Source organism: Carassius auratus, unplaced genomic scaffold (genome assembly GCF_003368295.1).
Source record: "Carassius auratus strain Wakin unplaced genomic scaffold, ASM336829v1 scaf_tig00019222, whole genome shotgun sequence".
NCBI lineage: Eukaryota > Metazoa > Chordata > Actinopteri > Cypriniformes > Cyprinidae > Carassius > Carassius auratus.
Window position 1 is genome coordinate 35087 of NW_020524935.1, and position 23333 is coordinate 58419.

Here is a 23333-nt window from a genome sequence, read left to right on the forward strand (position 1 = left end):
AGTACGAGTTTGTACTTATATATGAATCACCTGAAATAACATAGCTGTAATCAGCAGCCATTTCTTGTATGTTCACAGGTCTAGGGGTGCATCGTGGAGCAGGGCCCTCCTCTTTTTGACAACAGGACGATGTACAAAGATTGTGGGAATACCATCTGGTCTCAGCCTACTCTTGAATTTTTTGGTCATGACAAATTGCTTTGCCGCAATTTGTCTGCATACTGACTTCAGTTTAGTTTCCACACACACCTTTTTTTTTTGTCTACCCACATACAGTACATATCACATGGTGGTTAAATGCACAGTTATAGGTAACACTGATGACTCCCTGCAATGTCTCACCATGAGTCTCAACTCCCTGGGTTTTGCAAGGCTTTGCTTGTTCCTTATTTCTAGTAAAACACTGTCAATGTAAAAAAAGTGCAAATAAATTTAAGTATAATTACCTAACAATTTTTTGTTGTTGTAATTTTTATTTGTATTTAGATTGCTCCTGCTGACTTGAGCCAACCATTATTTTCTCCTCTCTGTCAGCGGGGAAGCCATACATTCGCACACCTTTCTCTGACCGAGTGGAGCATCCCCATGCAGCACAGTAAACCACGGTGGAGACTATGCAAGGACAACATTAAAGAAAGGACACATACAAAATGCTTGTCATGCTATTAAATTTATTAGAAATGTATTCATGAATTGCTGTAAATAGTTAATTGTATAATTTAAAATAACTGTTTTAAATTTTAAAATGGAATATACTCCTGTGATGTCAACCTGAATTTTCAGCATCATTACTTTTGAATGGCAGTGTACATGTTTATATACGAGTATGCTTAAGTTGTTTTAAACCTGAATATATTGTGTACATGAATAAGTATTGTAAGAATTATACTAGATATAATAGGTATATTATTTATAATACATAATTATATTACTATATGTAATTGTAAGAATTATAAACAGTAAGCTTCATTTTACATTTATTTAACATGCTAATTACTGCTGCTAACAGTTAATTGACCCATAGTGCGGTGCGAGCTGAAAATCACCTGTCACCAGCCTGTCTCTGTACTACCTGAAAGTCATCAATATGACATTAGTTAACATGAGATCAGTGAAAAAAATTGACAATATGTAACGTAAAAAGGCAACAGCAACCCGTGTTTATATAACTTAACGTTAGCCTGAAATACGTTTTTAAAATAACGGTAATTGAACACTAATCCTCAAATATTACCCGATTTGATATTTTAAAAACAACATCGCTGTAACTACATACTCATGCTACATACATATGTCAGTGTGTTGTATAAATGTATAAAATAAATGCATTTATTGACTCCTTATTACCAGAAATCGCAGTTCTGTCACTCTACTCTATCAGTTTGAATGGCCGCCAACGCACTTCCTGGAACTATTTGAAGTCTACACGAATCACGTGACAACCAAACATTTCGAACTTCCGTTGTCGTAACTCTCTCTCTATATGGCTCTGATCTAGCCCAGCTACGTCATCGTGCAGCGAGGACAAACTCGAGACAACGAGAATACGAACAACAGAACATTAATTTCATCATTTTGTCAAAACACTCACTGGTAGAAGCATAAGACAAGCAACAGCAACCTACTTCAAAAAACAATAGAAACGCGCGTGCGCTCGACAACCACATTTATTCATTTTGCACACACATGCAACGCGGTTAAATAATTTTAAAGCATTTTCAGGAGAATATGGGATAATGGAAAGGAAAACAGGCAAAATATATAATCATACAAAACAAAGAAAAATCCTCAACACAACACACAGACCACCACGGTGATAAATATACACTTCTCTATTAAGCACATTACATTAATGTAATCAACATACATTGCAATTCTTTTTTTAACCATTTTAGGGGGGTGCACCGTTCCCGGAGGTACTGCAATACCGGGTCGATGCGTGGAGTGGACGGAGCAAGCCCCTATTCCATCTCCCAATTCCAAAAATCAATTTAATATATGGTGCCCGGGTAGGGCACGTATCAGATATTAAACTGATAAGAACAGATACTACACTTGATCTTAGCCAAAAGGCCGAGAAGCGATACCCACTAACGGTCAACAGCAGGAACCACATTCTTTGACACAGCAGATATGACGACGGCGTTGGTTTTATTATTGTTTCTTTTTAACCGACAATACTCTTGTACATCATGGTATCTTGACTACACACTCGTATTACCACTTGGTTATATCATTTAGTTAAAAAAATCGGAGCTTTATTCAACAGAGGCTGAGAGGAGGCGTGTGTATTACAGTGAGGTAACGTGCTTGTTCGCCAACCAGAAGCTTAGAAGCAATTCCAGGACTGTAATAAAAGAAAGCTGTAAACATCATTAAACGTATCAAACGGAAATGAAAATAAAGTCACTCGGAACATGACAGCAAAGGTAAAATACACGGGATTTGTCGAGTTAACGTGAAACATCGCCTTCAAACGCGGGAAGGGTCTGCCCCCCAGCGGACAAAACAAGAACTACCCTTCAAACAAGCTCAGCGATGACGCAGTTACAAATAAATCATGTTAAAAAACATAAATAATACTTCTAGGGGTACTAACGTTATACAAAAAACGCTATGACTAAATAAGTGCATACATCGTGCTTTTTTTCCTGATAAACCTAGTACAAGCACATGCAGTGTCTCATTCCTTAAACTTTTTAACACTTTATTAATAAACATATCATCATAAAATTTACTAAATGCACACGGAACCACTTTTGTATCTTCGGATCAATATATTTAGACCCTGTAACTTTACTCAACTAGCAGTAACGTTACAAGTTTACAACGCACTACTAGCTAAAATGCTCCAGGGCAAATTACAGGGCTAACATTACTCATCTTCATGCTAATTACATAGGCTAACTGAATTTGCAGTTAATGTCATCCAACAACAAACATATTTTATGTCAGATAACGCAATAGTTGAAACAACACCTCGATGTTATAAAACCATACGTTTTGAGTTCATACAACCTGTCCTCCATGTTAACATTAATTGGATGGCGTTAACGTTACCTGAATTTGAACTAGCAACATCGAAAAACAAGCAATTGAGAACAAATCGTCGACGCCTTCGACAAAACACATCAAATAACATCTGACTTTCGGTTAGTGTTACACTATAACTTGTTTTAAATGACTTACCTTCCGTTGAACCCGAGCAGTTGTGACATTTGTTAACGTTCAACGCTTCAAATCCTCTCGCGAACTTTTTTTTTTTTTCTCCCTCGCGCGAACTCGAAACAAGCTCACGTGCACCACTTAATAACGTCAAAGATTTACGTATCGTACAGATTTCAGACCAACAAGGCCAAATATCATAAACATTAAAATTGTATCCTCCTTTAAAGTTTCAAAGAGTAGTATTTTATTTCTAGTATTTAAAAAAATGTATAAACAAGTTTTAACGTTCTACCCTTACCCTTGGGCGTCGTGACGTCATGCCTTGGCGTAGCCGCCATGTTAATGGCCTCCTTTACTGCCACTCGGACTACTGCGCAGTGTTTAGACGTACTCCCTCTCAGCCGTGTGTCTTAATTTAATTAATTAAAAATATATTCTAACCATGGTAAACCATTGCTGTATTGTGGGTTGTAATAGCGCAACACATAATCCCCCTTGGGAAATAAACTGACCACAGAGACCATAACATCTGAATATTAAATTATATATCTTAAGTCAACATTGACCATTGAAAATAAGGGAAATTTCCCGGGCTACTCATCCAAAATACGGGCATATTTCAACATTCATCGTTGACAGGTCCGATGGAAGGGCTTACGGGATATTTTACATGAAAAAAACTAAAACGGGAAGACAGCGGGGAAAGAGCTAAAATACCTGAGAACCCCGGAAAAAACGGGAGGGTTGACAGCTACTAACTAAACTTTTTAAACACATAGTTAAAAGCACACGTGTGAATGGTTGTTAGCACTGACAGTTACCAAACTAGCAGCTATGTGGAGCGCAGCTTACCTTTGTTCGTATTACTGTAAACTGTTTGCCTGCTTTATGACCTGCAGCTCCTGAACCCATCCATTTGTGAACCACACATGAGACTCCAATGAACTTGTAGCTTCGGAACTGTTCTGAAGTGCGCTCACAAAACAAACAAGGTAGCCGAAGATATCTGTAATGAAAAAGTGCGGCAGCAAGTCGTCGTCGTCGTTGGTGGCGCTCCACTCTTTGTTGGGAATCTCATATAGATCCAAACCATTAATAGTGCCGATTTTGTCCACGTTACAGTCCCTGTCATCCATATTTAGCGTATCCATGTAAATCCCACAGCATTTTGCAATTTTAACATTTTTTTTCTTTCTCCCAACTCTGCTTCTTCTCGTTCGACTTGCTGTATGTTCCATTCGCGAGGCCATCAAAATGACCGCCACGTCCCAGAATGCAACGCGGCGCCCAGGTCCTATTATATTCAACAAAGAAAAAATATACTTTTTATGACTAATTTTAATGTCCATATTATTTATTTTCTGTCAACATGTCCCTTCAGTCACCTCAACAGTCGTTTTAACCCTTTTAGGTATTAAAAACCATTGCTAAAAAGTTTTACAGTAAGCTTCTGTTAGGGTTTAATATTCCATGCAACCTTTTTTGAAAGGAATGTTATTTGTCTTAATTGTCATGGTCCTTTCAATTTTTTTCACACTTTACAACCCTTTATAAGGGTAAAAGAACATCTGGCCTATTAAAAATGTTATTTCAACAAACAGTAAAGTACTTAAACTGAAGTGTTTTAGGGAATGGTACTGAATGAAGAATATCTGAAAAGAAATAACAATGCAGAAGTATCATTAACCTTTACGAAACCATTATAAATAAAGTTGCCATTTATAACACAAAATATTATAAAACTGGGCTGTAAAATGGGCCTTGTTGTTTTATCAGGATTCATTTTATGGCTTTACTGTAACTATTCTCCCCACACACCTTACACTGATCAAACCAGCCACAATACACGTACACACGTCAGTAATTATCCAAACCAGAAACTTCATCCACTTCCCACTGTTATGGTAACGCACCATAAATGGCACTGATAAAAGCACTGTAAACATTGTCAAGTCTCAAATGGCATTCTGTGCAATCATTCAGAGCCTGTGCTGCACTGAGAAGAACACAGCCTTTGACAATTTCTCCTGATTTATAAAGTTAAAAAAAAAAATACAGATCCATTGCAATGTGTACTGGGAAGTGTGCACGGTTAGTGGGGCTTATTCTTCTGCCCACAGCTTTTTTGTGTATAATAGCCAATATACTTTTATTCTTCCCTAATGGAGAACAGCTGGAAATTGGCCAGATTTCCCTTCAAGTCTGGCTTATGGGAGGTGTGCTCGGCGGTGGACTAATTGTGAGTAATTCAGTCTATTTAATTGATCTCATCATTAATGCAGCATTTGCCTGAACTTGGCTGTTTCCTAAAAAACTAAAACAAATCTGTCTGTCTTGTTATTATGAGATGCACTCACCAAAGCTGTCACTGGGGTGCTGCTTTTTTGAAAGGTACAAATACTAATATGCACTAATATGTACACTTTAGGTATTAATATGTATCTTTAACGTATTAAATACACCCTTAAATAAGGTTCAAATGTGTAAAAGGTAGCACCCCAGTGACAGGTTTTGTACCTTTTAATTGTCTGAGAATGTGAGATTATTAGTGGAGTATTAATGTTTAATGTTTAAATGAACAGGCCTAACCTGGTCTGATGTTTTAGGTACAACATCAAATACTTCAAACACTGCGACAAGGCTTTGTGTGCTATTTATTTTATTCATGTCTATGATAATACATGGCACACAAATCAATAAAAAAAAATAAGTATGGTTGAATTAGCATTAACATAAGTCAATAAGAATAAAGGAACTTTAGATTGGAGGAAGAAAAATATATCTGCGGTGAGCAAATACAGTGATGAGAAACAGTGGTCCACTATGCAGAGATTCAATGCTCAGAACGGAATTAAACAGGTACAAAATCTGTCACTAGGGCAGTACCCTTTTCGAAAGATACATGTTTGTAAAATTTTTTTTTTACCCCTGAAGGGTGCATATAAGGTAAATTTTAGTACCTTAATGGTACGCACACACACACACATATATATACACAGTACAGACCAAAAGTTTGGACACACCTTCTCATTCAAAGAGTTTTCTTTATTTTCATGACTATGTAGTGTGAAAATTCAGTGTGAATCTACAATTTTCATAGTCATGAAAATAAAGAAAACTCTTTGAATGAGAAGGTGTGTCCAAACTTTTGGTCTGTACTGTATACATATATATATATATATATATATATATATATATATATATGACCAGATATGACCAGGATGGATTAATCCTGAGTAAAGTTACAGAGGAACATGCTATGAGCAAGTACACATATCACAGAAAAAGTGATGTGTGATGTGTGATTAAGCGCATTTTGATAAAACAATCACTCTTAAAAATAAACGTTCCAAAAACTTGATTTTGCAAAGTGATGTCAGAAGAACAATGTAGGGTTTCCCACAGAAGCATTTAGTGAACAGTTATTTAAAGAACACATTTTCTCAGTATGAAGCACTTTTTAATAATCCGAAGAGCATTTTTCCACTTTAAGTTCCATGAAGTTCTTCATGGAATCATGGATGCCAATAACAAATCTTAATTTTGAAATGTTCAGTACAAATTATTTATCCTAGCTTAAGTCATTTAGACAAACATTGTTTAACCTGCTTTACGGCAAACCTTATCTCGTTGAGATCACAGTTGACGATAAGTTAATATGCACTCACTTTTATTCATCAGATGATGTGTCCAAGCTGCTCAGCCATCAGAGCCGGGGGCAAAGGCTGTTGCGGGGCTGGTTGTTGTGGAAACCGTTGTCGTGTGAGTAAATCTGACAAAAAAAATCACCCTAAAATGTAAATATTAACTAACAAAAAAAATGTAAAATCACAATCATTCACAACAAGAAGCTCACTAGTGGAGCAGTACAAATTGAAAACATATAAACAACTTTTTTGCAAATCTCTTTTGCATATACAGTATATTGCAGTCTATATATAAATGATTTTGATAGTTTAATGTTTCATGTTCTCTTTGTTTCGTTCAGATGCTGAATTCTGTTTTCTCTTCTGTATTTGGCATTGTTGGGTCGGCCTACTGTGCCTCTGTTGCCATTGCAGCACTGGCTGTTGGGCCTCTATGCAAGAACAAGAATGGTGATTGGGTATATCCCTTTGAGGATACGGCAAGGTAAGAACACCTAAAATCTTAAAGAAAAATGAAATTAATGCAATGAAATTGCAAAGGAAATTGCTGTTCTTTGTATGGCCACTAGATGAGCTCTTATCCTGCACTTCAACTAAAGCTCCTTCTCTCTTCTTTTCATCTCGCTGTAATAGGAACAGCAGTTACCTGGGGGATAAGACCACATGGTCCGAGTGTGCCTTTCCGGAGAATGTGGTTCTCTGGCACATCGTGCTGTTCTCCATACTCTTGGGTCTGTCTCTGATCCAGATGATACTCTGTGTCATTCAGGTTGTGAACGGATGTGTAGGCTGCCTCTGTGGAGACTGCCGGAAAAAGAAATCGGTAACAGCATTTCATTTTACAATAACACTGCAACAGTTGCGAGTTTAATTTCTTGAACAGAAGCTACATCTGATAGACTGGCATGTAAAAGAGAATCGCTTTGTGCTGTCTATTAAACAGAATACTGGCAGCATGGACAATAGTCTCTGTATTATAACCAGCTAACACAGACAAACGAATCCAAACTGTGTAAACATTCAGATCTCTCAACACTAAATAATAACGAGATGCCTTTTTATGTATTGGGAATGATAGTTCTTTTTTGTACAACAGGATGAGGGAGGTCTATGAGATCTGCAGAGAGGAATACAAAAACAAATCAACAACCATTCAATCTGGAGCTTTCTCACAACACTAACAACTTGCAATCCAAGCCGTCACTAAAAAGAGATGTTGTGTGTAAACCATATTTTAACTTTATTATGTGTTTAGTGTTACTGTAGCAGTAAATTATAATCAAATATAATAGAAATTGTATAGAAATGTAAAAATTATTTGTCTTTTTTTTTAATAAACGCTGTGCATTTTGGAATACTTAATCACCAGGTCCTAATGATATACTACAGCTCTCTTTTTTTTACAATAAACATAATTTGCTGACATTTATTTTGTCTTTCATGACCCATTATTTACTTGAGTAATGTCTATCATTAGAGTTGGCATCAGATTGCATGAGAATGATATTTCCTCTCCAGGTTATAGAAATACCCTGAGTGTTTTCTTTTTCTGGTGTTCTTGGCAGGAGTCATCGCGTGTGTGTGTGTGTGTGTCCTTGCTTTTCTATTTTCTAGTTTAGTGCATTGAGACTCTGAAACCTTGGGTTGGCTGTTTTCCATTTGCTTTCTAAAAAAAAAAGTCTGATAAAAACCACCATGTTCCTTTCTGCTTTCCTCTCTCCATCTCGGCATCTGTGTCATTCATTCTTTTCACAACTCACTGCTTTCACTATTGTAACTCTGACACCGGAACAAACCGGATCTTGCAGCACGCAAAGGAAAACAGTAAGTCAAACCCCCTGGTGGTTAAAACCAGACCTGCAGCTGCAAAAACATTCAGAAGGGGCATTTTCAAAAAGAGCATCAGATATCTTTAAAGTACTCAAAAAATGTATATTGCTATTAGCTCAATGAACTCTGACATACTTATCGAGTCTATAGACCCTGTGCTCATATTTAGCTCATAATCGTTGTTAGCACAGCAGCCCTCCACTCTAATTGCTAATCCTGCGCACAAACACCTATTTGAAGCTCATGCTAGGATAAAGGCTGCAGAATCTCAAAACAAGCTTACAGATTGCCCAGACCAAGCAAACTGATCATTGTAAACATGCCATATATGTCTCAGCCACAAGGGGAGAGAGGCAACAGCATGTCCTAGTACACATCACTAAGTCAGCTTAATGTATAGACCTTGTTCAAACCAGACCAGTGTGTTCCAGAAAAGGATGTTCTGTTCTTACTGGGATTACATATGTAAACATACTGTACACATAATTGCATGACATACATATAATGATGTAAATGTTTGAATATTTTATTTGAATTCTATATAATTGACCCTAATGTTTTGGTCATTTTGACCTGGAGAGGATTTTATTTTTTGTCTAGTTAATGTTGAGAGGCGGTTGTACTAAAGGCTTTGGCATGGACCTGGCCAGACTAATTCGATGGCCATCCACCATTTAGACACAGAGAATAGGCACAAAACACTCATCAACTCCCACAATGGCTCCAGACAACAGCAGAAGGAAACAGACCAGAACAGCGCTGGATCAGACTGAATGGAGCATGTGAACGGATGTTATGGAATTTATTAAATTCAAACCATTCGGTTTAAAGGTTCATTCAATTCATATTAAAACGTACTTTTTTATTTCTTTGTATGCCTTTAAGAATGTAACATACATGCACACACTTGAGTTTTTGTAAAATTACCCTGAATTTCTGAAGAATCCTCAGCTTCATGTCACTGCACATCTTTCTCTGCGTGATTCATTACCTCTGAAATCGACAAATAACATCATAGTCATTATGGTTTATGAATGTAGGAATTTGACACTGCCTTGTTGTGAACTCACACACACCCCAGAGAAAAGAGGGTGTGGAGGGGAGGTGGATTGTTGACAGGGACAAAATTAGGGAGGTGGGAGTAGCAGTTTTGGGGAGGGAGAACAGGGTGGGAAAACTGGTAAAAAGCCATTCAAGCCGGACTAGGGCAGATATTCTATGCACTGACACCAAACAACAGCATGCAAGTAAGCTCTGCTGCTTTAGTGTGCATGGGAGAGTAAATACTCATTAAATCACTCATCTTCCTACAAGAGTTTGCACATTTGCCAGTGTGTTATTTCTTTTTGGGTTTCTGCAGAGGATTTTTGTCATTCTGTTTAAACTATTGCACTTATTCTTTCTTGTGATTTAAAGAACAGTTTGTTCCTCCCACACATTTTCTTTTCTTTAGCTTATTTATCTCTCATTTTGAAAGTGTATATCATAAATCAAGTCTTTTCTATAATAAACACTTAATAGAGATGTTGTTGGTCATAGGTAATCATTCTTCTCACAGTGCCACACAAAGCAGGAGACATCACCAGCGATAGTGGGAGAAACATTATGGAAAATACATGTGATTGGATTTAAAAAAAACAACAACAAAAGATCTCTGTCCATCACACTAACGCTGATTAAACATGGTGCTCTCTTATTATGTGCAGTATTAGGCAAGTGACAAACCATCTTTTTTAAAAATAATCTGATTTAGAGACAATGCTCATGGAAAGTGAAACAAAACAAACAAAATGTATCAATAGTATACATCCTAACTTATCCTGTGATATATGACCTCAACAACACTATTTCATTAAACAGCATGCAGTCAAACAATCAATCTAATGTCTATTAGGTATCAGATCCCATTCCATGCTCATGACAAACATTCATTCTTTTCCTTACATGGGTATACAGGTTTTTAACACAGGGTTTGGGATGCTCCCTATTACTGTCTAACAACAAAGTTACAAACATATTTTGCTCTTAAGCATGGAAGTAGAGTTATAAATCTACTTTCTTTCTGTAGATGTCAAAATTAAAAAAATAAAAAAGAGAAGGGAGGAGCTAAACAGGAGAAACAAGAAGAGAAAGAAATTAAAATTAAACTTGGAGCATTAATTTGGCTTAATTCTTTTCTTTATTTTTTTAGGTCAAAAATTTTACATAAAAGGGAGTTGGGTTCAGAGAATGAAATGGTTCTCAACTAACTGAAACATAAATTCATTAAATACATAAAAATCCCACAACTCATAAAACAATTTCCTGCTTTCCCACATGGATGATGAGAATTCAAAGAAAACCTCAGAGTTTATTTATCCTTTTAACACTGTTCTTAAATCAGTCTTTAAATGGAAATAACTAAAATAACTAAGTCTTTAAATGGAAATAACTAAAAGATAGGACAAACTTCAGACTGCTCTCTGATCAGTAGCAAATGGGTTAATGCTATTGGTCCTAAATCACACAATAGTTACCAGCAATGGGGGGCTTTGCCCTTCGACCCAGATTGTGCAGCGGGCTTGATGTTCAGAATTCTAATTGGTTTGTAAATTTCCACTGAAAAAAAAAAACAGCAAACAGAATGTCAGCTAGAAAATAAAAATGAATAAAGGCTGATGTCACTGGTATACATGTTTCTTGAAAGTGTAAAGATTAGCTTTTTTTTTTTTTTTTTTTTTTGCTTGATCTTTTACTCTTGAGAAGTTGAATGCTCTTCAGATTCAGCCTATGAAGTAGTGTTCGATGTTGCCCTGAAAGTAAACTGGAGCCATGGGGGCTTGTGGAGACTGGCCTACTGCCTAAAACTGCAGTTATATTAAGCAAAACTGTAAATGGCCAAGAGTTGTGATCTAAGAATATCTTAAACACACTATAAAACTCTGATTATGCGAAATAATAATCACAATAATAATAAAACTTCTAAACACTTTAACAATGATGATAAATCTAAAACATTAAAACATTTTAATGGTCTTGGGGATGAAATTTTAAGTACAGCATGAGACTGAGTTTAATATTTTCTCAGTGGCTTCCAATACTAATGCATGAACGCTAAAATGTTCATCATCCTTATACTGCAGCACAAAATAAAAATGTCCACTTTAACTTAACTATTCATGCATGTCATTATGCATGACTAATTTATATGACATGCAGTATGGAAATGAGAACCTCAAGAACTTGCACGTGGGAAAATTATAAATAGTTTAATAAATTGGTCCTGAATAGTGAGAATGTTTTTCTCATGCTGAGCTGGAGACGTGACAGCACACAAGCAAGCTACTGAGTGAAAGAGAAGGAGGAGGAGGAGGAGGAGGAGGGCGTGCTGCTCAGATAAGCTATTTAAAGCTGTGCTCAGACCTGAAGCTTTCCATGTTGTCGTAGCTGAACGGGTTCAATCATCGCCAGTGATCTGTCAGTGAGTTGGAGAACATTTCAACTATCACTTGGAATCTGAAGAATTCTTTGTGACAGAATAAGTGCGTTTCAAAAGAACAAACGGTGAGTCAATTGATTAGACTATTTAATATTAGGCTATGTATAAAACTGTACACACTGAATTATACAAATATGGTAAATTCAGTCCTATAAAGGTTGTTAAACAATATGGAGGTGTGTCAAAGAGGGAGTGTCTAACAATATTAATGTCAAAGTTGCTTCAGGTAAGAAATAGGCTATATGTTTTTGAAATAATTAGTTATTTTAACAAGAAAACCTGTTAAGCTGTTAGTGGAAATACATAATTTTACTGTAAAACTGCTTTTGTGTATAAATTACCGCAGCCTAGGCTGTAGCTTAATTGCTTCCAACAGGACAATACACCTTTTACAGTATTTTTTTTTTTACAAATCAACTGTAATTTATCTACAATGAATGCTGCTTGTGTTTTACGCTATATTTAAAGTTTTTAGGTAGGCTAGCCTAATCTGTGAAGCATTGTTTGTTTGTTTAGTGAACACTGCAGCAGTGTTTGTTTATTTGTTCTTGCATAAAGTCAGATTTAGATTAAAATTATTCTGGCTTTATGTTTTATCATCTATTTTATGAATAACAGAATGCCTATAAAATATAGCCAGACAGAAAAATATCATTCCACACACAATCCATGAAACCTTTTAACACGGGTATTAAGGATTTTCAGGCTACATATGTTGTGAACTCCCAGAGGTTAAAAATGCATTATTAAACCAATAAATCATTCCACTTATTCTCAATCAGCAAATAGCCTGTAACCTTCAGAGGGAAATTTGCGTTAGATTTTCATTCGTCGCTTGGTAAACTGCTTGACAGCAGTGAAGGTGTTGTTAAGCTCAACTGCTCAGGTAGCCTCTCTCTATTTTCGCGTAAAGAGATTTACTTTTCCTCTTAACTCTGGCTGATCTCTTGCACGATATTTTATGTAACGTACTTGTCTGCGAATGGTGCGTCTGGACCACGAATAACCTTGCTGCATGCACATGGAAATCACATGTGATCTTGTAAACATCCTTTCATATTTAAACATTTATATGCATTTGCCTCCCCCCTTTTTCCCTGTCACACCACAGCGTGCTCGAGTGTCACGTACTGCACATACACACACAGCAAGTCTCAATGGGAAAGCGCGTGAGCGCGCGCGAGCATGCAGCCAGGCGGGAGAGGGGGAGTAGCAAGCGATTTAAAATGACATTAAAATCATAAAAGTCACTTTGAGATTCTAAAACCTTTGAAAGCATCAACACTCAAATTTATGAACTTCCTGCAAGAACTAAATCACATGCATGCGTCAAAAGTCTATTTTTATTTATTGGACGCCAAAAAGGGCAATCAGCCGCTCATAAATATAGCCTAGCCTACACCACGTAAACAACGAAACTGAAAACCACTGATACTGAAAGTAGGTCTTATTAATCATTTGGATATTCACCTACAGCTCACAGTTTCAGATGTGAAATTAGACCAACAGCTTTGATCAGAAGAAGGAATTTAAACAGGTTTGAATTCACAGGTTATCCTTATCTCCTTCAACCATGCTGAAGATTTTATTGAATGCACAAGCTTGTTGAGAAAAAAGGCGGTGTGCTTGAAATGATTAGAAAACCATGCATCCTATGCATTGCTGCAATCCACAGTCCAGGAAAAATGCTGTGGTGCTGTAAATCAGTGAGAAATTATGTCTCAGATGACAGCCCTGGTTTGTTTCTGAGGGTGTGTAATTGAATGTGTGCATAGCTAGTGTCCTATTCTAAGAAAAGAGGCTATATGAAGGAGGAGGCAAAGTAGAATGAAGTGTCGTAACTTTAGTACATATGTACTCAGCCTATAAGAGACAAAACACAGGCATACTGATACACAAACACATCTCACAGTGTTTGGTAAATGACCTGGAGTGGGACATCATGTTAGGTCACAAGTCTAGATTACAACCCTATAAGGAGTTTTCTGTGTGTTTGCTTTTGTGTATACAAGATCTTGCTTGTAGTACATTTATAAGTGCATGTCTAGATGACTAGTAAACAACTTAGCTGTAAATCGTACACTACTTACATCATTTCTTGGTCTCTGGGCAAAAACATCGCCAAGATTAAACCATTAGGAAAGAAAATGTAACATTTGCTCTGTTCTGTATCCTCCTTATGCACTTTTTCCCAAACTGGTTTGGGCATTTTTTTTCTTTCGCTTTTCGCCATAAACCGAGCACACAAAGAAATAAGAATGGAATCTTAATTCCCCTGATGAACGCTTCCACATAAATTATGTTTTGCTTGAGTTATGAAAAAGCGAGAGGAATGTTTAGGATTGGCACAAGAAGTGACAGAAATGTGTGTGTGCATTTACTGGAACAAAGGGAATAATTAAAACATTTTGTTTTCAGCGTCAGTATTGGCAAATATCTTGGACACAATGTTCTCCACAAAAGCTTAGATGTTTGTGGTTTGATGCAAGGACTGATGCAAACCATCTGAGGCTGTTTTTACACCATTTATCAAACACAAATAATTTCATCTGCAATCTGAACTGGTGACACTTCATGACTATAATGAAAAGAAGACATTTGCAGAAGCCTGAAAACTTGAAATGAAAAAAACTTGAGTTAAATCCAGCAGTCCCTTATCATTTAGCCTCTTTAATTAATCAAGATCTTAAAATATAAATCAACAAATGATCATAATGCTAAAACTCAAATCAAAGAGCAAAACAAATGCTCATAACATGCTATGTTTGCAGGCAGATCTGAACAGATGTTTTTCCAAAATGTTCATTTTTCCACAAAACAATGAGCTATTCCAACACTTACAAAATTCTCAACACAACTGATTTGCAAAATACATTTTTTTTTAAAGTTAATTACAATTCAGAATTGTGCACGTTTTGTCCTCAGGCAATTTAACGACGCTGAACAATAGCATGAGAGAACGCCTCTGATTTATGAGTTCATAACAGAAATAAGAGGACGGGATGGGAACAGAATGTTATGTATGACAGTGAACGACAATGACATGTAGTGACATGGTTCTGTAACAACAGTTTTACTAACACACAAACACTCTTTAATGCGTGAGAACGACATATAGTTGGATGGAAAACATTATTTTTTTATGTTATGACTTGCATTTCAAGGCTGACTACTATGATCTCATGACTTATTACACAAGCTTTATTTTTATGATCCCATTCAGCATGTATTATTTTAATATGCAAACATTAACCCAAGAATAATATGCAGGTCGGCCACTAAGGTATTACATTGGTTTCTGGGGCAGACTGGATTCACAGAGCATATCAGAACAGAGTAAATGCCAAGTCATTAAAAATTAACCATTAACCCTGTATACTACAAACCAAAGGCCAGAAAAACCTGGGAAAGGGTGATAAGAAGAGCACTGGTCACTTCGTCACAAAAAGCTCTTAAGAAGACATGTTTCTATTTGTCTTTGGATAGGATTCTGATGAAAATGAACCAAGTCATACACTAAGTAAATCAATCTGTAACCCACATACTCAACAACTGCAGGGCATGAATCACTTCAAACACGAGTTTATAAACAAATTATGATTAATACACTTTAGAAGCTGTCAAAAGTGATTCATAAACTGCAAGTCAAACTCCTAACAGTGGCAAGATTGCAAAACTGCCAGCCTCTATCAGAGGACTTGACCTGGCGTGTAATACCTCATGCATGGATTTATTAGATCGGATGACTCTGTCTCCGTTCAGTCTACACACTGACGTCTTTGTATGGGATTAGACCACAGAACAGAGGTTTGCATACACAAGGCTGTAATGAGATTATACAGTAGGCTACAGTACATACAACCAATAATCAAAAACAAACAACAGCCGTTTTACCTTAATGACCACAGTAGCACCAGGAGGGCAAAAAACAATAGACACTTTTGCTAGTTTAGAAATGTTAGTGGTGGATGAAGTACACAGATCAAGTACTTGAGCAGAAGTACAGATACGTGTAATAAAATATTACTCCAGTAAAAGTACTCCGTTTTAAAGACCAACTGATTTTCACCATGAAGAAAAAAGTTTTTTAAAGTTTGTTGTTGTGCACAGTTATATATATATATATATGACATGAGAATAAAGCCTGAAGTAAGGAAGAACATTTTAAGGAAAATATAATTACGTTTTCATATTTTATTTTCTTCTCAAACCTTGTCTATGGTGTAAAAACATCAGATGGCATCACTTCCCACTTTGATAATTACTGTAGTTACCATGTTCTCACCATCACATCATTTATTTTCCCTCCAGATGTAATTTATCTAGGTGGTTTAATACAAATATTTGGACTTATATCGAAAAAAATACCTCAATTTAGCACCAGCAAGCTTGTTAGCTAGACAGTTAGCATCAGCTAACAATATTTATTATATTCAGTATGGTTATGCATAAACATTCATATCTGTCTACTCGGCTAGTTAATCCAAACGATATAAAAATGTATACTGTAGATAAACAATATAAAACAGACGTCACATAGGACATGCAATATCATTTAAATAAAACTGTTAACATTACGGCAGCTGGGAATTCGAACGTGCATGAGTTATTTTATTTAATCTGTGTTATTTTTATGTTTCGGGTTTTTTTTTTCACAGAAACACTGATGTTGATGAGTCTGCATTCAAGCATTTCAGTGGGCTTGAATAGATCACCCTTTACAGCAGATTTAGTTCACAAACATCTGACAGTTTTGATCTAAATGTGATTTTCAGTTACAATAAATAGTCCTAAAATTCGACATTAATAACTTACTTTTAGCAGCATCAGTCGCGCGCACGCGCTCACAAGATCTACGGTTCTTACTTGTGAATTCAGTTCACTGGAGACTCGCGCTAAACGGTTCATTTGAATCAGTGAGTTGTCGATTCGAGAACAGCTGCAAACCATAGACAGTAAAAGAAAGCGGATCATTCTAATTTGTAAAATGAATCATTTGGTGCGATTTGCAAACCGATTTAAAATGTTCACTAAAAAAAGATTCAGTTCGTTCTTGAATCAGACACGGTTGGAGCCATAGGTTAGAGCACGTGATATATTATAAGGAGTAAATATAAAGAAATGTAGGGAAGTAAAAAGTACGATCTTTGGAATGTACTGAAGTAAAAGTAATAGTCAAAATAAAACTACTCCTTTAAAGTACAGATACTTGAAAAATTTAGTGAAGTACAGTAACGAAGTAAAGCTGTCCACTACTATTTATTGGTGATACATAGTGATGTCAGGCCATAGTCAGTGTGTCTAACATGTATTTCTCTTGTCTGTAGCTCCCTCTGGTGACATGGGTGTAAAAATGCTGCAGTGCTTTCCTTTCTACAGACGCTGCAAGGAGAAGTGCAAAAAACAGTGCCCTCCTGAGACGGGTAAGTCAATATCTCAGACTTTATCACTTTTTCAGATAAAGCTAAAAGGCAATTGATAACCTGGTCAAATGATAAATTGGTAGTTGACATGAAATCCGTGTCCTCTCTCTGTGACAGCATAGACTATATATGTTTTTTTTTAAGTGCATTAACATTTGATCTTGTTTTTGTGAGGTGTGATGATTCTAAATTTTATATTATATTTTTTATGAAATGAGATAATTATATAATTTTCTTTTCTGCTTATTCAGCAGTAGCAAGTGAAGAGGTGAAACCTCGGCTGTGTTCCACTACCTCCTGGGGCAGTGAAGGGGACAGCAGCAGCAGTCCGAGGTGCCCACAGGCCTATTTTTCCCACAAGGCTCGGCTCTCGCTGAGACACCAGATGGATAGCAACATCAATGCAGTGGATGCAACATACTAACTTTGTCCTGCAGGCGGTCTCTTGAGAATCCAGATTTACAGTCCCTGTCCAGTTAAAGTCCCTTACTAGAGAGATTTTTTTGGGGAACTGGAGAATGAGCCAATAGGAACAAGAAACATGGAAGTTTTCCTCTCCTTGCATGCCCACGGACACTCATGAGCATCAGCTGTATGCATTGTAATATCAATGTCAAGATACTTGTCTGAATTTCGGTACAGCAATGAATGTAAAAAGGTACAACTGAGTGTAATTGGGTTAAAGGGATATTTAGAAACAATCTTAAGAGTGATGTTTACATGATAACCATTAAGTGCTTTTTTTCTAGCCTGTAGCATTTGCCCTCCACAGCCTAAATCTAAATCATCTCAACTAGATGCTGGTTTTATCTGTGGAGACACTGACACTATAATGCAATTTAATTTTTTGAGCCAGATATAAATTTGTTCAGGATTTTCGATGAATAGGATACCTAATAATATGAACCACACTTTGCCTTGCTTGTCATAAATTTAGTGTGTACTGTGAAGCAACAAAATGTTTTTTTTCTTCACATTAACAGAAAGGACCATTTTTAAGCTCATTTGGCTTTATTTGTAAGTGCCATTTTCTTTGCCTTGCAGCTGCATCAAGGTCCTTTAACATAATGTTTATAACACAGCCCAGACTTTAATTTCATTTTATTATGTACAGTTTTCGGGTCTTTTTGACATATGCAATGACCATAAACCAAGTTAGCTTGAGGGGTGTTTTTGTAAAAATTAAAAAAAAAGATGGTTGTTTAATAGACTTTATGTAATTATGCAATTTCACCAACTAATATATTATTATGAAGATGGCCCAGTTTCTAAATCTTTGAAAGGCTTTCTTCTTATTGCATGCATAAAACTATTGAAATGAATGGAGATGTTTGTCATGATCCACTCATTGCTTCTGTTACGACATGTTTGAAATAGCAGGTTTACCTACTAGTGATGTGTATCTAGACTTCTTCACTTTGTTGTGTGCACATGTATTAACATTTGTTTTTTAAATGTTAAATGTGGATTTTTACACTCAAACCCAGTAAAAGAAACAGAATTCACTAGACACTGTTACACCTTTGAAGTCACAATGTGAAAGAGAAGATATTTTTGGTATGTTTTGTATGCAATGTCTAAATCAATTTTATAGTAAAAAAAAAAAGGGACAATGTAAAAATAGATTATAATAGATTTAAAACAGCACATGTCTGTTGCTTTCACTGATGATTGTAAAAAATAAAAACATTTTCAAAAAGAAACATGTATCTTTTATTTTCATACTACTCTAACAAAAAATTGTCCTATAAAGAATTACCTGTGAAATCATTAATGAGTCTGTACAGAACGACGACAAAAACGTGGTTCAGTGTTTTTATTTTAAAAAAGCAAAGTGGGTATAAAAATGTGTTCTTTTACTCGTGAATCCTGTGGCAGAGTTCAACCAATAGCTGTAAATTCTCTCACTAGCCCAGTCCTCACATGTTTTTAGGTTTGGAGATGACCCCGTCAGGGTAGCGCTTCTTAAAACGTGCAACTACTTCAGGGTCTAAAAGGTGAATACCGTCCAGCTGATTACCAAGAGTTATCCTGGAAAACCAAATCAGGTTGCGAAAGATCAGAAAAAACTAGCAAGTTAGCAATAAAGCGAGGCATCACATCTGATTACTTAAACGTGCACTTAGTCACGTAAGTGATTTGGAAATCAAAAAGTCCCTGAACGTCTGACTCACCAGTTAGGCTGCACATTGTGTGGTCTCCCAAACAATTCAATCTTTCGTGTACCAGGTGACAAACGCTCAATCATTCCATAGATTTCATCTGGTTTATGACTAGTGGAGCGGACCTTAAGTTGTAGAAAGATGACAGATGGTATTTTAGTGCACTGATCATCACTGACTTTAAATTCATCACTGCTTTATCAGCAATACTGGTTAGAGACTGACCTCTGCCACTATAACATCACAATCAAGGCCTCTGTTAAAACCTTGTGGGTTTCCTTTTACTCCCACCTGAACAAACAAACAGAGAGAGATAGAGAGACAAGATAAAGGAGAGAATACACGTAAGGATAATGTATATTCACAAAAATATTAAGCTGTTTTCAAATGTAATAATAATAATTAATGGCTGCTGAAAGTCAATATAAGCAGCCTTGAGAAGATGCCTGCAGAAATGGGGATAGATTCTTGTATAAACAGGGCAAATACACACTGGAAAAGGAGATCAGAGTGGCAAAGAGAAATTATACCGGAAAGCTAAAGAACCAATTATTTTCCAGTGATCCTGTTTCAGTATGGAAAGACCTGAAGGAGATCACTATCAGCACTGTGGAGAATCACTGGCATTGATCAGTTTTATTGTTTAAAAAAAACACCCCCATGCTTCATAAGCTCCACCATCATCCCCGTCCCAAAGAAATCCAAAATTACAAAAATAAATGACTACAGACATGTGGCTCTAACGTCTGTGGTCATGACGTCATTTGAAAGACTAGTTTTGGCTTATCTGCAGGACATCACTGGACATTACTTACTTTCCTCTTTTAACATTATCATCCCAAACCTCCTCCTGCCCAAACTAACTCAGCTCTCCGTGCCCACCTCCATCTGTCAGAGGATCAACAGCTTCCTGAGAGACAGGCAGCAGCTAGTGAGGCTTGGAAAACTCTCATCCACCACCTGTACGATCAGCACTGGTATCCCCCAGGGCTCGATCCTCTCCCCACTGTTCTTCTCCCTGTACACCAACGACTGCACCTCTAAAGACCCCTCTGTCAAGCTCCTGAAGTTTGCAGATGACACCACACTCATCGGCCTCATTCAGGGCGGTGACGAGTCTGCTTAAAACAGTGGAGATGATCGTGGACTTCAGGGGAAACCCCCTGCTCTCCCCTCATTCTTATTATCTGTGTCCTGTCTTAAAGTCAGTCATTCTGTTGCACTGTGGAGCTTCTGTCACTAAACAAATTCCTTGTATGTGTTAACATACCTGGCAATAAAGCTCATTCTGATTCTCATATTCTCACACATACCAAGCAATGCTCTTTGCCATGATTTAGCCAGTGTCCAGTCCTTCCAGTACGAATGATCCTCTGAAGCTGGTTAGTCTTTACCCAGATAATCTCATCGACACGCTCATAGCTAATTGAATGACAGAAAAAAAAAATATTAGCTATATTTAAAGAGATCATCACATTTTCCACATGTAAAATCACCTACCCCCATAAGCTTAGACACTCTCTGCCCAGCTCCATAGCTCTGTGAAGACAGAAAATGAACTATTGATGAACTGCATTTGGACTGTTGGTAAGACTGCATTAAATTACCCTTTTTTTAATTTCTTCAGATCATTTATTTATAGATACCTCTTCTTATGGCATGCATATGTGACCCTGAACCACAAGACCAGTCTTAAATGTAAATTTTTCAAAATTGAGATTTATACATCATCCAAAAGGTGAACAAAAAAATAAAAAAAACTTTCAGCTGATGTATGTTTTTTTTTAGGATAGGACAATATTGGACGAGATACAACTATTTGAAAATCTGGAATCCGAGGGTGCAAAAAAATTCTAAATATTGAGAAAATCGCCTATAAAGTTTTCCAAAGTAAGTTCTTAGAAATGTATATTACTGATCAAAACAGTAGGAAATTTACAAAATATCCTCATGGAACACAATCTTTACTAAATATCCTAATGATTTTTTGCATAAAAGAAAAATCTATATTTTGACCCATACAATGTTTTTTTTTTTGCTTTCGCTAAAATTATACCCAAGCTACTTAAGACTGGTTTTGTGCTCCAGGGTCACATATGATAATGGAAAATGCATTTAGACACAGATTTAATCAATTGTGTTCAAAGTTGTTCAAAATTTATTTCTGGAATATCCAAAACATCTGGATATAATCACAGATTTTTATTACAAGATCATTTTATTTTGTATTTAGGTTTACATTTATCAGTGTGGCAAAAGTGCAAAATCTTAATACACTTAGATAAAAGGGTCTTAAGAAGCTTTGTGCTCAGTCGCTTCCCAGAGCCCCTACCTTCCTGTCACCCAGAGGAAGAGGAACCCGTCATCCTGCAGAATAGGAATGTTGAGTTTCCTCATCTCGTCGTCTGTGAGTGTTCCATATGGAAGCTCCATGTGAATGTCCCATGGCGGGTCGGCCATCACCACTGCAAACTTCCCCAAGATGGACACATCCAGATATCGGATGTCACAGCAAATCCACTGAGAAGGGGATAAGGTTAGAGGACATAATTCTGTTATGTCTCAAAATAAAAATGCCAATCACAATTTTTTAATATGTAGACAAATACAAGAACAGTGACAGCAAATGTGAAAAGGAAAGAAGAATGCTCTAAGCAATTACAGGACAGAAACACATCTAGGTCCAGTTATATCGGCTGTACAGAAGTTACAACTATTTTTGATTTAAAGTTACAACTTACACATCACTTCTACTTCTGTGTTGCACCATTAAACTTACTCTGCATTCCCACTGAATATTAACAGACACTTTCAAACAGGTGTAACTACATGAGTAAGCTCTTGTTAAACCCCTCAGACTTCAATCTTTTAGACACAGAGAATAATGTTGACATTTACACTTGCTTATAATTTGAGAGAGAAAACATGTGAATCACATGTGAACGAGTTACTTTGTTAGCGTTTCTCAACAAACTCAGATTGTATGTATGGCTTCAGTCCATGTTGTGCAGATCAAATAAATAAATCAGAATATATATCTAATTTCTTTTGATTTCTTGTTAAATAAAAAATTCATGAGTGAGTTTTATTTTATTACAATAATTAAATGTATTTAAGCATTAGTTACAAGAAGCAAAAATAAATAAAGAACAAATGGTATCACCAAATAAAATACTGAGTTAGTTTCATGCTAGTTAGTAGCGAACTCTCTAGTGTAGACTTCACATTCCAGTAGGAGTAGGAACTTATGAACCCAAGAGAACATGTCTATTCCTATATTATAGTGGTTTCAGCTAATTTCAGCTTGAAGTCACTTACTGTATACTATAGCATAATAGAAGCTATGGAACAGGTCAATATTTATGATACTTTACCTGTGAAGGAAACAACTTGCCATCGTTGCCGTCTCCCACAGCGGAGTGCAGTCCAAGCTCAGTGGCCCCTGCCTGGGGCCCCAACATGTCACCCTCAGCTTCAGGAGGGCTGTCAATCTCATAGTGCACATATTTACAAGTGTCCATGTGGAAACAAGTATTCAGAAAGGAGCAGTCGCCAAGGCTCTCATCTGTGTGTTTGTTGATGATTCGCCTTAGAAGGTTAAATTAAAACATGTATACATATACAT

At 36.5% G+C, this 23333-nt stretch overlaps 2 protein-coding genes, 1 long non-coding RNA gene and 1 other non-coding gene across 4 annotated transcripts; 2 read left to right on the forward strand and 2 right to left on the reverse strand.

The window, feature by feature from the left end:
* Positions 1-1894: 1894 nt before the first annotated feature.
* On the reverse strand, positions 1895-2085 carry LOC113076171 (U2 spliceosomal RNA). The gene has a single exon (XR_003281129.1). It is a non-coding gene; the product is annotated as a U2 spliceosomal RNA (small nuclear RNA).
* Positions 2086-5152: 3067 nt separating this feature from the next.
* On the forward strand, positions 5153-7957 carry LOC113076164 (transmembrane 4 L6 family member 5-like). The gene is made up of 5 exons (XM_026248826.1): positions 5153-5407; positions 6850-6930; positions 7157-7299; positions 7449-7638; positions 7912-7957. Exons 1-5 carry the CDS (start codon positions 5237-5239, stop codon positions 7927-7929), a joined length of 603 nt encoding a protein of 200 aa, XP_026104611.1. The 5' UTR covers positions 5153-5236; the 3' UTR covers positions 7930-7957.
* A 4098-nt stretch (positions 7958-12055) lies between these two features.
* Positions 12056-19188, forward strand: LOC113076161 (uncharacterized). Its single transcript, XR_003281125.1, has 3 exons — positions 12056-12188; positions 17451-17546; positions 17798-19188. It is a non-coding gene; the product is annotated as an uncharacterized LOC113076161 (long non-coding RNA).
* Positions 19189-19341: 153 nt separating this feature from the next.
* LOC113076162 (N6-adenosine-methyltransferase subunit METTL3-like) lies at positions 19342-23319 on the reverse strand. The gene is made up of 7 exons (XM_026248824.1): positions 23083-23319; positions 22041-22228; positions 21209-21247; positions 21022-21130; positions 19934-19999; positions 19721-19833; positions 19342-19577 (listed from the first exon to the last, which is right to left on the reverse strand). The coding sequence occupies exons 1-7, from the start codon at positions 23227-23229 to the stop codon at positions 19466-19468; spliced, it is 774 nt and encodes a 257-aa protein (XP_026104609.1). The 5' UTR covers positions 23230-23319; the 3' UTR covers positions 19342-19465.
* Positions 23320-23333: the final 14 nt, after the last annotated feature.